This window comes from Hippocampus guttulatus, chromosome 14 (genome assembly GCF_054856545.1).
Source record: "Hippocampus guttulatus isolate MCC_2025c chromosome 14, RoL_Hgut_1.0, whole genome shotgun sequence".
Lineage (NCBI taxonomy): Eukaryota > Metazoa > Chordata > Actinopteri > Syngnathiformes > Syngnathidae > Hippocampus > Hippocampus guttulatus.
The window spans coordinates 2,715,200-2,737,583 of NC_141274.1; the positions used below are offsets into that span (position 1 = coordinate 2,715,200).

Genomic DNA, 22,384 nt, shown 5'->3' on the forward strand with positions numbered 1-22,384 from the left:
CTTAATCCTTCCGGGCCCGTGTTATCCAAAATGCCTTCACAGAAGCATTCGGCACATCTGCCGGTTTTCAAGGGATAATGTGCCGGAGTAAATTGGACCTGCTGAGGAGGAGAAGATGGCTGCTCTCATTTGCACTACTGCTCATTACTCTCAACACCAGCTTTTTAATGGGGGGGCTCCAGTAGTCTCTAACTACCCATGTTCCACATTTAAAAAGAGGAACACTGTAAAGAGAAAAAAAAAGAGAGAATCCGTTCGTAAAATTGTAAAACTCAAGTCAGAATTATGAGGAAAGTCCTGATTCCAAGAAAACAATTTTTTTCTCAGAACCCTATGCATGATGTTTTGTGAATAAAAAAAATATTAAAAAGAGTCATAATAAGAAGAAAAACTTAGTGTGACAACAAATAGAGAGTGGCAGCCTTTACAGCAGCTCCTATACTTTTCATTCTTCTACTTTCATCTTTTCATAACTTTGCCACTGTAAATTGGGAATTTCTCCATTGGGAGACGAATAAAGGTTTTCTTATTCTTATTCTTAAATAAGTTGCAAATGTAGTCCCATTTATATTTATCAAAATTTTGCAAAGCTATAAAATAGGAAAAAAGTATTACATCGGTTTATAAATGTTGTATTTCTTTTCTGAGAACCAATTTTACAACTTGTGTGGCAAAACCTGCCAAAAACTCAGAAAAAAACTAAATTAAAAAAAAGAGATTCTGTGCCGCACGTCTTTACCGTTATTGATCAAACTGTTGGAAAATGACCCATATGTATATTTATGAATAAATATATATATATATATGCTATATATGGACATGTCAAATAAATAATATTAATATAAACACAAATATGGTAACTATGAATCATATGAAAGATACGACATTGATTGGACTAAAGTCGCATTTCCAATCAGACATGTATGTATTCAATTTGTGCAGAAAAAATTTAAATGTACAGTATGTTAAAAAAATGGGAATATTAAAACAATAAAGCCTCAGTTTTAATCAAAAATGGTCAAGTTATTTGTAGCAAATAAAAAGTAAAGAAAACGTTGTCACATGACTACACTAAATGCGCATATAAGGCAGGACAAAAAGTTAGCAGTGTTTTGAAGAATGTGATGCGTCTTGATTAGAACTGCATCTAGCGATGATATGAATAATCGATTAATCTGTCTTTTTTTTATTAATCAATGAAACAGATAAAAAACATTAAAAAATTTACATCCCTTTATTAAAAATTTTTTCACGTTGAAATAACTTACGAGATACAAAATAGTCCTCATTGCACACAGTACCTCAACAACAACCATTAAAAAAAAGCCTAAACATTATCGCTGCGAGTAGTTTAATTTCCTCTTCCACTTTTTTTTTTTTTTAATGTGTTGCGCTTCCAAGAGATCTTTTTAACTCATGGCTGTTTTTTTTTTCGTGTCTTTTATGACCATGCTGGACTGTGGCAACGCCCCCCCCGGGGGGGATTGTCTTTCTTGGCATGCGGTGGCCATTTTGCAGTGGAGGTCAAAGCCATTTCAGAAGAGGACATAAAAACCAGCAGAATGATTTTTGATCACGCCGTGAATCTATTCCGTTGTGGTTAAATGTGCCAATCGCACATTTTTTTTTTTTTGTGCACTTTTAATGTAAACTTGTGAAGAATACAACTGTATAGTGCCACATAGTAATGATCTCAACAAAGCAGGTTATGTTTTCAGTGATGTGTGTGAGTAACATTACACAAAAGCACTCAAAGGACAAATTGAGTTTTCAATGGCTTGTGTACAAATAGTTGGGTTAAGTGTGAAATTACTGTAAATCTTGATCCGGCGATTTACAAAACTGTCTGTGAGTGAGCCCTTCCGAAAGTTGCCGAATTGCGTCGTCACAATTTTAATTTACATAAAAACCTCCCACCCACACAACTCATGTCTTTCTCCACGCCTTGGCAGCTAGGGCAAGAATCGCACAGAAGCACTGCCACATTAAAGCCAAAAGGTAAGCAAAGCAGACACAAATTAGCATCAGCTAACACTTTTACCAGCGTGAGCTTCTGACAATACTCAAACGTTCATCTAAGTTGTCGATGTGGGGGAATTTGTATTTGGAGGTCTCACTGGATACAAAGTATGATTTGGCAACTCGGCAATGAAGTGCTGTCTTCATGAGTGAAAATGCAATCGACACTTTCGTTGCTGGGAGGATGCGGTGAAATAAGTCAGTTGTTGCTAAATTTGTTGCACAAAATTTTATACTTAGTAGATGTCAACTGGGTTGGAAAAATTCCGTAATTGGTAAAAAAAAAAAAAAGGTAGCCGCTCTCTTTGTGACAACACGCTAGCTCCATCCCCCATTAACTGAGGTGGGGACAAGACTGGCTTTAAACGTCCCACACTTTGGATGCTATGCTAACATTGTATCAACAATGAATGAAGGTAAATGTCGAGTAACTGCAGGAATGCTACTGTGTTGCATTGGCATGTTTGCAGTACAATTACTCGTTTTCGGCACTGCCAGTGGAGCGTGGATGGGAACAATATTGTACACCATGCTACGTTACAACATACACGGCAAAAGTTCCTTATCAACTACCTGGACTGCTAAATATTTTGAATGGCATTTTTTTTTTGGCCTACTGCGTATTTGTGTTTTCTTTCGTTTTTATTTATCTTTGTCGTGATTACTTCATAGAAATACTGCACACAACTCTGAACACCAAGGTTAGCGGCAGTGCTGAGGCAAGAATGGTTCAGGCTGGTCCGCCAACAGCATAGACCACAATTAGGTTATCTGGGCGTTCCGTGGCAATGCCAGAAACGCTCGTCACCTCATTAGACACGCCCATACAAAATTGTTATTCTATGACGGTTATATATTGCGGCTTTAAAAGAACTGTAATTGTTGCAGTTCTGCGTCTCAGGTCGTGATGCGGCAAGCCGGTCGCACACGAGCCGGCATCTCGTGCCCGGAGTTTTATGATGAAGTAAGCAAGCGGGGGAACGTTGCCAGGACCTTCCCCTCACGAAGACCCAGAGCAAGGGCACAGTCTCCCCAGCCCCATAGATCAGCCAGCCCTGAATGTCAAAGCGCACAGCAGCCACCGCGGTGCCAGGAGTCCCCCTCTCTCGCCGCCTCTCTGGCCCGTGATCTGCTGTCTGGTGTCACCACTGTGCTAATTACCCGGTCTGGGAGTTGCTCCGCGGGCTCCTTGGCTTGGGGAAGATTGAAGTTGTGGATATCCGACTGGAAGGTCACTTTTGAGGAGGACCGTTCACTCCATTTTACAGCCGAACCTGTCAAGTCAAACACATTCTGACTTGGAAGAGTGGATTTGTAAATGCAGTACTAAGGGCCACATTTGCTGTAAAGTTTGCATGTGCAACAATGGGCACAAAGTTGACGAACAGGGCATAGCGTTCACCCAAAGGGGCAGTTCATTTTGTGCATTCTGGGAGGCCGAACAAATGTGATGGCTGCCTTTGTATCTTTAACCCTTTCATGTACCTGTACATATACATGTAACCTGATGTAAACTGCCCACTGTAGTAACCGCTGTCCCTGAAAAGGGTTAAACACTTCAGCCAGTATTGGCAATGCAAAATGAGACAAGAGAACAACAAGAGATAACTTTTATGCTCGTGTAAATGTGTTTGAAATGCCAGAAACCAAAATTATTGCAACTTGCAACAATTTAGGAGCTCCCCAAAGACCAAAGGCAGTGGTCTCCAGTCTAGAATACAGTCAGTGGAACCTCGACTTACAACGTCCCACTATCCGAACATTTTTTGTGGATATATTATCTCTTTTTAAGTACTATTTCCTGTATGGAATGTTTTAAATGATGCAAAAAATAATAATACATACATGATGTGAGACAGGCGGCCCGGTAGTCCAGTGGTTAGCACGTCGGCTTCACAGTGCAGAGGTACCGGGTTCGATTCCAGCTCCGGCCTCCCTGTGTGGAGTTTGCATGTTCTCCCCGGGCCTGCGTGGGTTTTCTCCGGGTGCTCCGGTTTCCTCCCACATTCCAAAAAAAACATGCATGGCAGGCTGATTGGATGCTCTAAATTGTCCCTAGGTGTGAGTGTGGGCGTGGATGGTTGTTCGTCTCTGTGTGCCCTGCGATTGGCTGGCAACTGATTCAGGGTGTCCCCCGCCTACTGCCCGGAGACGGCTGGGATAGGCTCCAGCACCCCCCGCGACCCTAGTGAGGATCAAGCGGTTCGGAAAATGGATGGATGGATGATGTGAGACACTGCATAAAATAGCACAGCCACCTTATGCTGTGTTTTCTATGCTATTGCTAATTTATTATATTTATCCACAAATATATTGATAATGCTATATTTTATTTTGCACTTATATTGAACTGTAAGTTCTTTTCTGAAACATTTATTATGTGCCATGAAACACTTTGCCCCACCCCCCATTTTGCTGCTGTAGACTGCAAATTTCCCCAGTGTGGGCCAAATAAAGTTGATCTTATCTTATCTTATTAAGGGTAAGGCTTCCGTTTGGCTTCTTTATGGAATCACTATTTTGCATGCCATCTTCACGCATATGATCTCATTTGCTCCGGTGTTTAATTGCACAACAATTTGGATGAGAACAAAGTTGGAAAGCTGCAGTCTTACTCCACCTTGCCAACTTGTAATGGGGTTTTTTTTGTCTTTGTTTTAATCAGTTTGCTATGAGGCAAGGCCTTAGTGCAACACTCTCAGTCACTTCCCATCGTAGCTGTTTTTCTTTTCTGCTCAGCCTCAGGAGTTTGGCTTGTTAGAAAAGAGTGTAAAGTCCCCGGGGGGGGGGGGGGGGGTGCTCCTTCCGGTGATGGGGGCGTTGCCTCGACCTCACTCATGCCCGGTGTGGGTGGCGTTCCGACAGGGGAGCGCGCACACAGCGGAGAACCGGACTGGAGATGGTGATGTGTCTGGTGGGCTCTCGTAGGACGCAGCCTTATTCTCGAGGTCATGCATTCCGGCAATGTCTGTAATTACAAGCAAGTGAGGAGGAGAAGGAAAGAGAAAAAAAAGTTGAATATTTTGCCTTTGTCGAAACGAACGTGTTGTGCTCCTCAAGGGAGGCATTCACATCTCAGAGTTCTGCTAGCTGGACGGGTTTTAATGAGGCAAGTCAAAGCGTGCGCGCGTGTGTGCATGTGTGTTTGGTGCACATGCATGTCTGTGTGAATGCCCTCCTCTAACAAGCATAATTGACCGATCGCATTTTTAAGACGCCGTTTTTCACCATTTATAAGCGAATTCTTCTAAATAGCCTTCAGTGATTATTACTTTCTTCAGAAGTCATCACCATTCAAACTTTCTTTGAAAAGTTAAGTCATGACTTTTAGGTGGGGGTTTTTTTTTCCTTTTTTTTTTTCTTCATGTTATGTTGGACTTTTTTGGGGGGAGCCAAATGGACAGAGGACCAAGAGGCCACAGGTCACGGAAAAGCCTCTAGTTGAGGGCAGAGGATTCTGGGAGGGGAGCAGCTCGTCCCCGGTGAGAGACAGAGTGGAGGCTGAAATGTTGCAACACACACACACCCACACACACACACACACACACACAGCTTCTTCATTTTAGTACAAACACACTTAGGCGCCAAGCTCCTAGTCAAAAGATTTAAAGACTGTGAAGTGAATTCAAATATTTATTTCTACATTTAAATACATGTTTGAAGATCATTGTTGACAATGTGCGATATTGACGGCTATGTAGTATTGAATTGCGGAGATTTAGAGTTAAAATATCCTTCACTGTTTCAGCTTTCCTGTTTTTGTTTTGTTTTTTGTTTTTTTGTGCATGGCTAACATGGTCGCAAGAGATTCACTTTGGAGTCTGGAATGAGTCCACCCAGCCTCCACTTTATAAGAACTTCAGCGCCTTTGTTCGCACGAGTAACTATCCAGCGAGTTATTTAGTTTTAATTACTTGGCCCAATTCTACCGCTGTAGAGTGCAGTTAGCTAGCTAGCTAGCTAGCTAGCTACGTAATGCATCTTCCATGGATACCACAGTCTGCACAGCAGCTTGGTGTCATTATTTATGTTCCCAGGTGTTATGTGTTTTGTGTTATTCATGGTAAAATGTTGTGACACAAAGCATTGAGGGTATACAGTGTAAACAGCAAGTCGCATGTGCTCAAATGTTTGACATGGAGACAGGCAGGAATGATGCGTGTCACCCTATTGAATAAATCAGACATGTCCAGCCCTGGAGGCTGATGAGCTGATCATCCGGATCAGGTGTGTTGCTCCTGGGAGAGCTGGAAAACAGGCAGGACAGCGGCCCTTCAGGATCGAGTTTGGGCACCCCTGGAATTAATGGTTGTCTTTCACCTGAAGTCTCTCTGTTATTTTCATCAACACACTGACACAACACCAAGAAAGGAGGTAACGCCGCAGACAATCAAACCTCTGGAAAGCTGTTAGCCCGCAAGCTAACTGGTAGCTAGTGCCTCACGTCGATGCGTGCGAATCTGACTTTGTGGTACATTATTCCAACCCATAGGTGTCAAACTCAGGTCCTGGAGGGCCGCTGCCCTGTATGTTTTCCAAGTCTCCCTGTTGCAACACACCTGATTCAAATGAACAGGTTCAATGTCGGGCTTCTGCAGAGCTCGCTGATGATCTGTTCATTTGAATCAGGTGTGTTGCAACAGGGAGACTTGGAAAACAGGCGGGACACCGGACCTCCAGGACCGGAGTTTGACACCTATGTTCCAACCAGTCCAAAGTGCAGCCCTGCCTCTTGCCCAAAGTCAGGTGTGATCGAGTGAAGTCACCCTCGTGAGGATAAGGAGTAACGAAAATGGACGATTGGAAGAACATCCCATAGGCTATATATCCATTCATCCATTTTCTGATCCGCTTTATCCGCACAAGGGGAGGCTATATATTTAAATATTAACTAAATGTCAATTCAAACTAAGTTTTATTTAGTCCTCAATCAAAAAACGCTCCAATTAAAATTCGAAAGCGGTAAAAATGCAAAGATATGGAATTGCCTTTTCCCTTATGTCCATATTGTTAAAACATGTCCGACTTTTTTTCTCCCTTTCTTGTCTTGTATCTTCCAATTTGAAGAAACAAACTTATTTTTGCTTTTTATCTTTATTCACATTTGTCCCCCTCCTTAACAGCAACAACAAAAAAAGCAAAAAAAACACGTTTGATTGTTTTTCCTTCCCTATTTCTAAGGCAATCCCCAGAGGACAAGCAGTGTCAGACAGTTTTTGGAGCATCTTGAGCAATATTCCTCACATGAGGGGGAAAAAAAACCTTGTGGTTAAGGGAGTATCGTGTAACTTTAGAGACTGGAAGCAAGTCAAGCATTTTCCTAGTTACTTTGTCACTAATGAAAGTAGCAAAAAGCCCTGGAGGATGTCTGTTTGTGTTTTGGAGTGCACCGAATGTTGGGGTGGGGGGCTAGGTGGTAAAACTTTGGGAGAGACGTCTGACAGCGACAGCAAGGGGGATCTTTGAGGGGAAGCGTTGTTGGGATTGAAGCGTTAAGGCGGCTGAGACCTCCTGACAGAATCCCAGCGCCGACAAATAGACCTTTCATATGTGCGTGTTTACCAAGTTTACTGTAGCTTGTGAGGCCTTTGAATGCAGCAAAGCGCCTCGCGTCAATCCCTGTCACACTTTGTCTTATTGATCTTTTAGTTTGTGTGGCAACGTGTGGGCGGGGTGCGTGCGTAGGTTGGGTGGGGGCCTCATTTGAGAAGCAGAGGGTGCAGATTAAATCAAGGAAGAAAATTGAGCATGTAAAATGAAAGCTCTGTAAGTGGATGTAGGTCACAAACCCCTCTTTAATTAGTATTAAGCAGGATACGCACAAACTTGACCGATGTTGAAAGCGTGAGTGACCCGTCACATGATGAAGAAAAATAATCATGTGCTTCCGTTTATATCTGTGGTGGACTCAGAACCCCCCAAATCAGGTGTCTGTTGTAGTACTAAAACTAACCTGGGAGGGGCAGTATGGTGCATCCAGATGAGCAAAATACAAAGAGGAAGAGAAGAAATTAAGATCGTTGTCAGCTGAGCTGTTGTCACGGATCTCACTGCTTTTGAGGTTGTGTTTAGTTCTAGTTTTGCCACACTATCTTACTGTCATCGTATCTAACCACGGCCACTGACAAAAATCGAGCACGGTTGCTGTTCGATTCCTGATTGGTGAGTGAGTGTGTGTGTGTGTGTGTGTGTGTGTGGGCGGAACGTCCATCTTTTGCTGCCCGTTGCGAATTTTATTGTGCAGAAGCTTGGTTGAGGACGCAAATAGCTTAATGTCTTTTTTTGGCATGCTTACGTTATGAGCAACAGTAAACATTTGTTGTCGCAAACTAAGACTCTTCAAAAGTGTTTAGAACCTCTGAGTACACGGTCCCGCAATTTGGAGGATTATTTAGATTCAGTTTGTGATGCTAATTTGTACTGTATCCCATTTATTTGGGGTGTAATCCCACTTTCAACCAATAGATGGTGGCACAATATTTAATTTAACACTAAATTTGAAAGAAGAGGAATGAAAACAGGAAGTATTTCATCTTAGCTTAATTTTTGCTGAAAATTAATGAATATAAAATCCTGTTTTTATGTCTACGGAAAGCAACAGCTGTCAGTTTCTTTTTTATAACGTACATCTTTGGCCATGTTTTGACGTATTTTGTGAGATGACAATTGAAGTCTGTTTGGAAAAAAATTGAAACCTCATAAAAAGATGCAAATCAGTTAATCACATTGCTCATAATGTATGATAAACATTTGTGTGATCTTTACATCACATTTTTTTTCATCAATTTCGGTTGTGGAGTTATGCGTCGGGCTCTGTTCTATTTTCTGGGTTTCCGCTCGCACTTGTGTGTACAGTAATCTATGCACGGTACAAATTCTAAATTGATAAATAGAGATACACTATAGAGACAGTTTCATTGTGTAGTCACATCATTAATTTTAACTATTGACTGTTATAGGATGCCTTTTGCTTTGACAAAGTCAGATTGCACGTGACTAAAGGCTATCAAAGGGTCCTGCCAATTTCCATCCACCGCAGCAGACTGTTTGAGGGGCGCCCTGTAAAAACAACGAAAGAAAAAAAAATCCAATTAAGGCTTAGTAGCCCCCGATGATTTTCTAAATGTAAAAGATCGTACAGGTTTTATATTCAGTTCAGCAGAGTTTACAAAACGATTGCTCTTCATGAATTCTACCTAGTAACAAGAGGCCATGCAAGCTTTGCATGTCGTATCGTATTTTATTTCTAGGATCGCATCGTATCTATGTGTACCCAGGTGCATCTTTCTAGATCACATTTTCTTCACCATCTGTATTTGTATCTTATCTGTACTGCATCTACAGTGTCAAAACACAACTATTTTGGGAGTCATTTAAGTTGGAACAAGTTGATAATATAAATCATTGACACTTATGGCCACAGTGTTAGTTAGCACAACAAAGCAAGAAAGTTCTTTGCTCCAAAACAAATTCCTGAATTATTTTTACTAATGTCTTGAAGCTGGGGTGGACAATAGGAGAGGAACAGTTAGTTCTGCAAACTCTTATTTCTTAATTGTGAAATGCAGGAAAGCAAATTCTCACAACAGCAAAAACTCAAAATATTTTGTGGAATTGCCCAACTTCAAATTGGATTGAAATTTGTTGCCTCTAAACGTTTCGCCCGGTGTGTCTGTTTCATTTTGTGTCGTTTCGATCTGCTCCATATGGCATTTGTGTCTTGGATATCTATCTATCTATCTATCTATCTATCTATCTATCTATCTATCTATCTATCTATCTATCTATCTATCTATCTATCTATCTATCTATCTATCTATCTATCTATCTATCTATCTATCTATCTATCTTCAAAATGAGAATGACAACAACAAAAATACAATGTCGTGTGGTAACACAATGCTTCTTAAAAAGTCATAATGATTGATGTAGAGAGAGGGGAAAGTGCATTGCCGTGTGCGTGCATGAATGAAGGTAAACGTGTCTTTCTTCTTCCACCAGAAGGGGGACCAGTACGTCTGCCGTACAGGCTGATCGACGGACGACGGATCGTCGGCCGGCGGGCTGCAGGAAGAGGCAACCAACGCCAGGAAGGCTGGCAGGCAGGCAGGCCCACTTTCTGGGCTCGGAGCGCGACTCCGGATCCGGGGACTGACGAGAATCCAGGCGTCCACATCTTGCCGCGCTCCCTCGGATTTTAATCATGCCTCTCTGTCTGTGTGTGAGTGCAGGCAGGCTGACAATGATTTCCTCAGTGATTACGTACAGAGCGAGTCCCTGCGGGGTAGGGGCCCCCTCTGGAGCCATCCTGATGGCTTTGGGGGCCTTGCTTCCATTTTCCATTATTATGTGGACTACCGGAGCGACAGCGCAGTCCAAGACCTTGCAGGTTTGTGATGAGGAGGGAGCTTCCATCTTCTCTCTGCTTCTTCATCCTCCTTTTAAGAGCAATTTAGACGTAGACTCGGAGCACATCCGCGCACCTAATTCTACATTAGCTCTACTCCTCTGACGCGCGACTACTTTTCGTGTGCTTAGCTGGATATTCCCCCCAAAGTCTTATTTAGTCGTTTTTTCCTCGTTTTTTTTTTAAACGGAAGAGTGGTTTGTTTTGTTGCTCGTTTTTTTCCCCCTCCCTTTTGCACTCTCATAACGGAGAGGTCTCTTCCACCGCCGCGGATGATTATGATGATGGTGGCGGGGGGCGAGAAAAGAAGCAAATATTGCGCTTTTTATTCCTGAGCGAGCACACGCGTGACATTTTCACGGGGAATGGCAGCACGTGACGGAACCACCAGCACCACCAGAGCCACATTCTCGCACTTTTCCACGGCAAACTGGACCTTTTAAAACACATCTTGTCTACCTGCTCATCACAAAAAAAAACCCCCAAGAACCCCCCCCCCCCCCCTCCTAAAAAAAACCGCTTAGCCCCGCGCGCCGGTGATGGTAGCGAGACAGCCGCGGTCGAGCTCACGCGCATTTCGAGACGTTTTTGCCACTGAGCCGTTTTACGCACATCGTCAACTTCAACGTTTTGTGTAGGATCATGTCGCGCCGCAAGCAAGCGAAGCCAAGATCCCTCAAAGGTAAGCTGGCTCTCAAAACATTTATTTCCTCTTCTTCTTTTGAACAATAACAACAAGACTGTGCTTCGCCGTGGACGCGTTTAAAAAAAATAAAAAATTTGCGCATGGAAAAATCATTTTGGACCGGTTCTTTGAGGGCGGGTTCGAGTATGTGTGTGCGTGTGCATGTGTGCGTGTGTGCGCGCGCGCGCGCGTATACACGCGCACACACACACGAAAACACATCTGGAGCCATCCTTAACCAGCCAACTTTAAGTAAAGGAATGGCGTGCACGGCAGTCGCGTGACCAAAGCAAAGCAGGAATAAAGACGAAAGTGACTTTTTGGGACGTATGCGTGTATTTGAGACCAAAGAGTTGGTCACGTTTAAAATAAACTAACTTTAAAGATTCAACTTTTTTTTCCCCCGTGCACTTTCGACGTTTTATATGTGTTGGCGATGCGGTCGGGCGCACGCATGCATATTTTGGTAAAGGTCAGTTCTTGTTCATCAATCTAGGTAGCCGTTGTATTTTGCACAGTAAATCAAATTGGTCCACAAATTTGTGACCACATATCGGACCCTTCCCCACTTATTCCACCTCTTCATTCCTCCCTCACCACAAAGGAATGCTCTGCAGTATATGCATAGTGAAGCCACAATTCGTAATCAATACCTCCGAGTCGTCTTGGATTCTAAGATGTCCTATTTTTTCCCCTCACGCTGCAGCCATTTGTTGTTGTTGTTTTTTTTTCTGTCTTTGTCACTTGTGTGCAATGCCGCCTGCTACATGCTACAAGTGTGCGTTGCAACATCTGTTCAGACTGGTGTGCATGAGAGAGAGAGAGGGAGGGAGAGCGAGAGAGACAAGAATGAGCAAATCGGTATGCAAATGAGGTCAGTTTGTTTTGTTATCGTCACCAAGCCAAATCGACATTGGCTCGACTTTTACGTCTTCATTCCGACTACTAACGAAAGAAAGCCGGATGTCGTAGATATTTCCATCTTTCTTTCTTTTTTTTTTGTTTAAAAATGGGGAAAGCCAGATGTTATTTACTGCTCTTTGTCTGTGTGGCTCCTCTGGGAAGAGGGGCTACACTTATACAGATGTCCACAATAACTTTCCTTGTCATTCCGTCTACCTCGCTATTGTTCAGAGAGGAAGCGTGGTAATCTCCTCTCTGCCTTTTGAAAATTTTGCCCGCAAGAGTTTTTTTTTTTCTTTTTTTTTTGCCGGCAGTTGGATTTCCCTATACCAAAAGAACTCTCTGCCATCCTTTTGGGGGGTTGTGGGGGAGGTCACCAATGTGGTGCCCCCAAGGACCACATGAGTAGCCGACTGGCCTCTTTGAAAAACATAACGGATTAGGGAATGGGACATTGTGATTTTCCAGGCCCGTTGTAGTCATTGACAGAATCATGAGCATGATCAGTGTATTCTCATAAACGAATATCATAGACTTGACACAGAACTGATTGTCTGGATCGGATCGGCAAATCTTTTGCATTTCATGCAAAATCAGTGATCGGGTGTAATGTCAAAATTGATCAGTGATGTCATTTTAAAATAATATGGTTATTTTTGGGGGAGGGTGTAGGTGATAAATATTGTTCCTGCCCCTGTTTTTGGCACATTTTTAGGGTTGAGTTATTATTTTACCCCAGTGTACTTCAAAGGGTGTCACTTCTTTGCAAATCTTGGCTATTTGTGGGCTCGGCCGGTCCCAATCCCTTGCAAATAACGGGGGTCGACTGTGCAGTCAATTAACAATTTTTTTTAAATCGATGAACGGTTATCGTATTTTTTATTATTATTATTATTTATTTTTAACTCGGATATCGGCTCGAAAATCCTCATCGTGTTCAACCTAGGATATAATTCATGATCAGTAACAATATACAGTCTTACTAAAAGACAATATGAGCAAATGAGTTATTTCAGAAGTCCATATGAAAGTGGTAGCCCTTTGGATTAACCAGTACCCTAGACGTAGCTCTTGCTATCAAAAAGGTTGATGAGCCCGTCTAGCTTTTGGGGATGTAAACTGCGGTTTGGTTTGAAGACAAGCTAACGCTGTGACAGTTGTCTTGTATTATTTCATTTCGGCATCTCCTCAGTGTTGGCTGCTTCAGGGAGTCCAAGTCTGTTTTCGATCCCGTCGAGGGAGGTGAAAAAAGGGTTTGAGGAGGCGACGGTTGGGGGGGGGGGGGTATTCAACATTGCAGCTCCCGTTTCAATTAAGGACGCGAGACAGACCAAGCGACGTTATTGCTTGAGGGACTAAAAACGGAGCAAGGCAACAACGTACGTCATCGGCTTCGATGCAAAAATGCTTCGTTGCTCCTCAAATCTGTGTGACTCCACGCTGTCCTAACGTGCAAAGGTCGAAAACCTGCACGCGACGACTGCCACGTCGCATGTCCCGACAGCACACTTCCTGAATAAAGAACGGCAGCCAGCATGGATGTTTTCATTCGAAGCACAGACCGCACTCTCAAGGCCCTCGGCACTGACGTGTTTATTGGCCGAGGAGCCGAGTTTCCACGTCGGCCATGTGCATATATAAATATATTTTCCATGCCATTTGCTTTGCCGAGTGCAACACTTGTGCTGGAATCGTTGCTGTGTCATGTCGGCGTTAAATATTTCATGTTGCGGAGGGGATGCAATTAGTCTCTACATGGGTGATCTTTATGGGGTACGTGAAGTCATTTGAGTTTCCGTATGTGGATTTACCATTTTCGGGGATTTTGTATGGGCTCATTTCAGTTTCGCCATAACTTTGTGAATGCAGCTCAAATTCAAAGATGACCACCATTGAAATGTGGCAAATGGAATGATTGGCAGAAGAGGATGAGTTTGATCCAAGTGCAAGCAAAGTTGGTTGTAGTGCAAGGTTATTGAATGGCTCTTCAATGTCCGATCGAAAGCATGGAACACAAACTCTGTTTTTGTTTTATTCCCCCCAAAATACTGAACAAAAAGGACCCAGGTGATGGATGCTTTTCAGTGAGCAGCAATGCAATAAATTAAGAGGTCAATCATGAAAAAAATTGCATCCACACAATTTTTTTGAACTTTGTGTCATTTCATCTTTGGCTTGAGGAACTATTTTTTTTAATTGATTTTTATTTATGTATTTTTTTTATTATGTTTTTTAGCCATGACCATTCCGGTTTTCAGTCCTTTGAGGTTCTGCCAAAAAACTAAATAAAAATAATACAATTTGATGTTCCAACAATCAAATTTATTATACTGGTCCGTAGCAAATTGCAAAAATGGCTTTCTGTATCCCGATATTTATTTTTGGCACGATTAAAAAAAAAAGGTATTTACTTTTTTTCAGAGCACATCAAGCTTTTGAAATCTCTTCCAATTTTTGTTCTTAAGTTTGGCATGTATAAAAGTTTGATCAATACAGATTTTATCATGAGTTGCAATTTACACATTTCAGAAAAAAACCTCCACTTGTTCCTGAGCCTAACCCTTAATGCGCAATTTTGCCGAAATAACAGTTCCGTTTGGATTTGGGCCTGATCAAACGCTGCTAGGAACCTGTCTGGCCCGCGGACCCAAGCTTCCCCACCCCTGATTGACATACTCAGCCATTCCTCCATATTGATGCGTGACCACTCCCCTTTTCGCGATGCTGACACGACAAAAATAAATAAACATTGTGTCGAATCAGCAATACGTTTATTCAAGCATTGTTGGGTTTAGTATCTGTTTTGTCACTGATGCATTGGAATGTGTGCGATGGACCACGGCATAACACTCATTTAGATGTTTGTCATGTGACACAAAAAAATATGGCGAGTGCAAAAAAGGACTTCAAATGAACAACGTGAAAAACAGCGATAGACGGTTTTCAGTGGGCAGCGATGGCGCTTTATCACAAACTGGTTTCTATTTTACAAAAACGATAGCGTTGAAACCATAAATCCAATTTGCCACTGTCCTGTAAAAGACACTGTCCATTTTTGTCATGAGCATTTTTTTTTTTTTACGTGAATGGGGTGTGTCCACGTTTCGGGCATTCCATTCATGTAAACATTTTGACAAAAATGGACCTGCGTGTTTTTCACAGGACAGTGACGAATTGTTGCAATTCCCATCATGCATCTTTTCGATCAGAGGATGCTTTTCCTATGCCGTAACCATTTCAGTTTTTAGTCTGTCGAGTTATCACCATGCTCTCTTTTATAGTGTCATTTTTTTTTCAAGCATTGAAGGACAAGTTTTGTTTTAGTATCCATCCGCTCTGTTTTTGCTGTCATTGCATCACAATGTGCTTTTCCGCCCCTCCAGGCTGTTGGCCATTAATGGGCCATAGCATAGCACTCATTAGCATGTCTATAATGTGAAAAAAAAAATAGTACCAAAAAAACAAACAATGGGGGATCTAGTTTTTGATGGACTGAACTCAACTTTATTGATAGAGCACTTTAAAAACAACCACAGCTCCATGCAAATTGCTGTACATCAAATAAAAGTCAGACATAAAGGGAGTTGAAACATTTAGATTGTTCGCATAAAAATCTGTGAGCACAATAAAACACTAAAACAACAACGATGAGATTGTTTTTTTTTAACACAGCTGATTCCACGCCCCCCTTTTACAATGTTGACCTTGCTTAAAAGCTGTTTAAATTAGCAACAGCATTTCAAGGCAAAGTTGCTCTCTATTTCCGTCGCGGTTGCATCAGAATGCGCCGTCTTCCGGGCTGTTTCGCCGTTAATGGACCGTGGCATAACACCCATTAACACGTTTCTAATGTGACACAAAAATACGGTTTGTATTATCATTAAAGAAATTATGATGAAGCCGTTAGTTTAAAGAAGAAGAAGAAGAAGAAAAAAAAATCCCATTAGCAGGGCTGTCAGCGCGCTTGACACGCGGCTGAGGCGCGCCGGACGGGAGCGTCGCGGGAGCTGGCCGATATCTCCTCTTATTTCGCGCCGTGTGTCTGTCTTGTTGTCATGGATCGTCTGATCGGCAGACAGTGATTGATCCCCACCGCTTTCCCCTTTTTTGCAAAACCAAATGAGATGTTGCCCGGGCTTATTTGCATCCGTTTTGTCTGACTTGACTTCCATACTGCTACATTTGCAATAATTGCTCCATGCTGGTTAATAAATCCTCCCTTCTATATCTAAATGAAGGATTACGGACATTATGCAACGTGATTAACATGCTGCTCCATTGCAAATTATTTATGACACTAATCATCAGTTCAAATAATGCTCATTAAGAAAGTTAGTCATGTGTGTGTGTCCTCTACCCGCCTTCTCCCGGGCCTAATTGAAGAGGGTTGACCTGCGGACCCCCAGCTAAATTGAGTTGTAGTCCCCGTGGCGAACGTCTCCTTCCCGGTCAGTCAGGGCGGATTACAGCGCCATTGTGCTCGCCACCGGATCGTCCGGGCTGCTTGTAACCAAGCGGATGAGTCACGCGTATCCAGGAAGACACACACACACACGTAAAGGCAGAGGCGTGCAGAGACCTTTGGAGGGGCAGGTGCTCCAACTTGAAAATGGGGCTCACTCGATTCTTTAACTCATTCAGTACCAGCCAATTCTGGACCAAGTTTGAAAAGACGTTTAAAAACGTCTTTGGGAGTGAATGAGTTCATATCATTGTAAAAGCAATAAAACTATAACGTGTGCACAAAATGCTCATTTATGGCCATTCAATACAAATTGATATGGCTTGTACAAGTGAGTATGGCTTTACATGTACATGTATATAAGATAAGAAAACCTTTATTTGTCTCACAATGGAGACATTTCCAATTTACAGCAGCAAAATTATGAAAGAAAGAAACACTACGGCGTAGTGGATTAAAGGGATCATCCAGTCAGCATTCATTTGATCAAATTTGTTTTCTAGAAATAAATCAGGAAAGAATTATTCTCCAGACGCCCCTTTCCAGTTAGCAATATAGCCACGACCCTCCACCCGCTTCCCATTTCTTGGTGGGAGTCAGCGGAGGAACCCGAGACAATTTGTCCATTCAAATTCATTGTATCGACATCCCTAATTTCCCAAAACAGCGATTAATCGGCACCAAAATTAATGTTGACATATCTGCTTAGGCCCACTTCGACCTCTGAAAATATCACAAGGATTCGATTCGCCGTGGCTCACTTCAGGATGAGGAAATAAACAGTTGGCATGCAATAATTTTCTCATGCCAGATTTGCTTTGTTTGATAAATCCCCCAGATCTAAACACAAAGCGTTCCGAGAGGCTTTTCATGAGCTGAATTGTTCATAGGTCATTACATATTAAATTTCCGTCTATAAGGGTTAGCTTGACTTACTTTTTTCCCCATGTTCACCTCCAGGGGGTTTGCCAAATGAGGCGCACGAAACAGCCACATTCGGCCGGGGGGTCTTCTTGCCGGTCTATAATTTCGGACCGCTAAATTTGGCCGTATCAGCGGCCGAACGTGAATTGCTGCCCTGACAGCGGCAGCGGTGTTAGCCCGTTAGCTGCGGGGGGCTAATGTCTGCCTTCCCGTGGCATCTAACAAACTTAAGCATTGCTTAATGTCTGAAAACTCTGACCAGTCACCTCCAAAATTCATATTCAACATCCCTGCTCTCGTCCACGTCAACGTGTAAAAATATAAACACGATCGGCACCAAATCTTCAATTTTGTGGAGCTGATCGTGGCGTTTCCTCATAGGAGCTCATATTTAATGTCAAGAAAATATCAAATATTGTGCCGATCGCTTTTATATTTTCACAGGTTGTAGTGGACATGTGTAGAACTGTGCATATGGATTTTGGTGACTACTGGTTGTCATTTTCAGATATTTGGTGACAAAACAAGCCAAGAAATGCTTGCCTCCCTCATTCATATACTCAGGATGAGATGAAACAAGCAGGCCACGCTCATTTAAAAAAAAAAAAAAACATCATTCCGATGTGCTGAACGCCGACATACCGCCCCCCCCCCCTGCAAAAAATCGCTTCTGATCCATGCGTTTGTGTTACGCAGACGGATTTTATCTGATGGCTGTGAATTTGTCAGCGTTTACTTTTTCGAACCTTTTGCGGATTACTGTACATTTGTCAGTTTGTCTGCTCGCAATTAACTCATCCCTAAAAATGGACGCATCCCTTCTGGGGGGCAGTGTCACTCATAGTAAAATGACAGTTACTCTCCATTCATTCCTGTGTGCGCGTGTGTGTGTGTGTGTGTGTGTGTGTGCAGTACGTGGCCGCTGTGTTAATTAGTGGCCTTTAATGCTGCAACACTTGTTTTGGGATTAGACATTGTTTTTGTTGCTTTTTCTTTTCCCCCCTGCTTCGCACTTTGATAATCAAAGGACAACAGTCCCGTGTGAGTTTGTTATTGTATCAACAAAAGCTTCTTTTTTTTTTCCTCCCCCCCTCTCCCTCCTTACCAGTCTTAGTGCTACACTGAACCTTGTCAAACATTAATTAACTGATAGCGGTGATTCTGTCGCCCCACGACTGCATGACACGTCCGCTCCGTGTCATTATGCGATAAGCTTTCGGAACGTGTTCATTAAAGCTGCCCACTCGTGTTTGCCTTTGCTGTCTTTGATGACGGCCCGCTACCTGACGGTGCACCTTCATTCAGTCCCCCAGCAGCACACTTCACCTCACGCCACTTTCTGAGAATTGCGTTAGCCTGTCAATCGCGTTTCGCACTATAGCATTAAGCTAGTGGACGTTGATTTTGTGACATTAGGTACTATGGTTGAACATTTTGGTGTTTGAATACATAATATTTTAGTTTTGTCTGTTTTGCGAGTCTTAAAGTAAACTGGGCATGACGAAGAAATGGCTTGAAGTTAGTTGGCTTTGTTCTTATGTAGAAAACTTAGCGAGCAAGAGAGGCTTTTTTTGTTTGTTGGTGTTGCGCAACAGTCTCACATTTCTTGACAGCGACAAAGTAACAACAGGCGTGTAGCAATATTTTGAAAAGTGTCTTTTCATAAGTTTATATTATCATGAGTTTCTATATTAACACACAAGGATAATCTTCCAGAGACTTCCAAGGACTGAAAGTCAGCCCAAATGTGTATACTCCCCAGCTTTTTGGGACCCTTCTATTTTGGACTACTGCCTGAATATTTTTCCCCAAAAGGTTTGGTTTTATTCCTCGTTCCCCTCTTCTTCAAAATCATATTGTAATCACTTTCTGGCATCCTGAAGCTAGACAGTTTGCAGCCTATCAATTGGTTGACCACAAATGGCTACCTGACATGCAAGAGGAACTGAATGGGGAAACGCACAAACGCTGAAAATTTGAAAAGATCATTGCACAGATTACTGCAGGACATTCATAGTGTTCAACCTAGGGCCCAACTGATGGACTTACCGATTCTGATATTTGGCAAAATAAAACTCTGAAAACCGATTTAACCAATAGATTAATCCTTGTTGTAGGTGTTCCTTAACACCTACAACAAGGATTGCAGGCACAACATTGAAGTGTTATACAACGCCCTTGCCCTTTCGTGCTTAACTTTACGACAGAGAGAAAAATCAGAAAATGTTGGCTGAGTCAAGAAAAAAACAAAAGTATTCATTTCAAAGAGTTTACATAGGCCTGAAATAAACTCGCCTTGCCTTCGATTATTATTATCATTATTATTTTTATTATTATTAGTAGTAGTGGTAGTAGTATTGTCATCAACATTATTATAGTTTTTAAATCATCCCTGGGCGGCCCGGTTGTCCAGTGGTTAGCGCGTCGACCTCACAGAGGTACCGGGTTCGTTTCCAGCTCTGGTCTCCCTGTGTGTGGAGTTTGCATGTTCTCCTTGAGCTTGTGTGGGTTTTCTCCGGGTACTCCGGTTTCCTCCCACATTCCAAAAACATGCGTGGCAGGCTGATTGAACACTCAAAATTGTCCCTAGGTATGACTGTGAGCTTGGATGGTTGTTCGTCTCTGTGTGCCCTGCGATTGGCTGGCAAGCGGTTCAGGGTGTCCCCCGCCTACTGCTCAAAGATGGCTGGGATGGGCTCCAGCATCCCCCGTGACCCTTGTGAGGATAAGTGGATCGGAAGATGGATGGATGGATACATGGGCTGATTAAATTAGCTGGCCGATTAAGCAGGCGGGTTCTCGTTAAAAGTATTCGCAAAACCTTAAAATGGCAATACACTTAATTATGTATTATCAATCCAGCTGGATGGAATATCACTATAAAAAAGAAAACCACACACTCACACACACACATTTGGACTAAGCTGCATAATGCTTAGCCAGTGGTAAACGTCATTCGCTGAATTACCATTTGTGACTTGATAATGTCACATAACTGCCCTTTTTTTCTATGCATTCTTCCTTGGTGATGTGTATCCAACGTGGTTTTCCCCCCAGTACATCGACTGGTCTATTGGCATGTTTTCCCCATGTACACGCCATCCATTTAATCGAATAACTTTTTATTTTTTACAGATATTGAAATGCAGAATTGTTACACAATATTAAATAAAACCTCTGCCTGATATTTTGGTGAACATTTTGGCCTACATAGCTCATATATATTAATGTTGGTCATTATGTTGGTACATGGAAGGCCAAGTTTTTTTTTTAAATTTAGGATAAAATGAACTAATAGTGTGATTCCCACCCCTTCTAATTTGCATATGAGCATCCCACACTAGAAACCCAAGCCAGGTATCGCATTTATACCTCCAAATATTTCCGCGATGAGACCGGGTGGTTGAGAGACATGAATGTGAACTCTTCTCCAACTTGTCCCAATGACAAAACTTTTCATACGCTTACAGTGGGCGATAAATCATCTCTCGACCGCCACGGCTTCTTACGGTATCATAAAAGAACATTTTCTGCCTGAACTCCCTCATCTCGCCAACAGGGATAGTAATCAAAACAAAAAGAGAAACCCCGCCACCCATCTCTGATGGAACCACGGGGGATTTATGAGGACACGCTCATCCCTGGCCCTATTTAAATGATCTGAGGCACGAGGAGCTCGACGGCGTTGGAGAAACTCATTAAACTCTCGGGGCGTCAGTCACCGAGGCCCGCTCCAGTAGGAGCGCCTTGGCTGACTCCGTCTTCAGCGGCGGCGCCGAGAGACGTCCCTCCGCGGTATCTGACCGTGCCTCTTTGCATTCAATGACGGCGCTAATTAATTGCCGGGACCGTGATTTGTTTGGCATATGCGGCGACGGGCGAGATGTACAATCAGAGGAGTGATCATTGGCAATCCTTTAAAAAGGTCAACAAAAAAACGTATTTGGCTGGATGATGAAAAAGGAGTGTTCCGGATGCACCGGAAGGGAAAGGAAAGTTATGGAAAAGCAGTAAATACTGTACGTGAGGGGAAAAAATGGCATTTTGTCAAAGTAACGTGGCATTCTTCCACCAGAAATGTCTCGTTTTACTTCGTAAAATTACAACTTGGGTTTGCGCGATTTCGGTAGTGTAACCAATTAATTAGCTGATTGTTAAAAAAAATAAATCCCTGACTTTATTCTGGTTGAAATGTCTCTTTTTTTTTTTAATTGCAATTGAGTTGCAATAGTATTTGGACTTTACTTTCATAAGTTCTGGCTTCAGATGTGTAAAATTGTGACTTTTTTTTTTCCGGATAATTTCACAAATTCACCCTTGTGTAAAATGTCATTTTTTTCTTAACATGCTGCAACTCTTTCCTCATTATATTTCAACTTTATTTAACTTTTATTCTGTAAAATTGCATTTTCTTTCCTCTGGTAACATTCCACCTTCCTGTTTTGAACATGATGACCATGCCCTCTTATTATACGGTATACTTTTTTTTTCTTTTCAGCATGACTATAATTCTCCTTTGTGACAGCCAAACCTTTCCTCAGTTTTTTTTCACGGCAGTTCCACTCCACGCTCCCATTTGACTCGCGCACCCCCAAGGCGAAAGGCTTCTGTCGCCATAGGCTCTCGTCTTAATTATGCAAAGTACAGGATATTTTGCGTGTTTTTCAAAGTGCTGCACTTCCTGCCTCGGCAGTCAATGGCGCGCTCCCCTGCCAGGAGGTCCTGTCACACTCCCCCCCCCCCCCCCCCCAACTCCATGCCGTCGAAAATGAAAGGCTGGAAAATACATAATGGAGAATGCAATTGGACTTCACGGTTGGAACGCAGAGGCGTTAAAAAGGCCTCAGCGAGACCCTCATTTTACACGGAACAGGTGGGAGACTCTTTTGTTCTCTTCCCACTGTTCAAATCCATTTCACTCCTCGTACTTGACACGCCGCTTGGAAACCTCACGCAGCCTCTGACGTGAAAGCTTACCTGGATG

At 42.6% G+C, this 22,384-nt stretch overlaps 1 protein-coding gene across 5 annotated transcripts in view; it reads left to right on the forward strand.

Moving 5' to 3' along the window:
• The first annotated feature begins 10,155 nt into the window (after positions 1–10,155).
• Positions 10,156–22,384, forward strand: part of znf521 (zinc finger protein 521) — a 126,630-nt gene continuing 114,401 nt past the window's right edge. For 4 of the 5 annotated variants that reach the window (XM_086129407.1, XM_086129405.1, XM_086129408.1 and 1 more), the window contains exon 1: positions 10,261–11,108. In XM_086129407.1, the coding sequence (XP_085985533.1) occupies positions 11,069–11,108 (40 nt within the window). In that variant the 5' untranslated portion in view covers positions 10,261–11,068. Of the gene's footprint in view, positions 11,109–22,384 lie in introns of all 5 variants that reach the window. The other variant, XM_086129410.1, reaches the window with a different exon arrangement.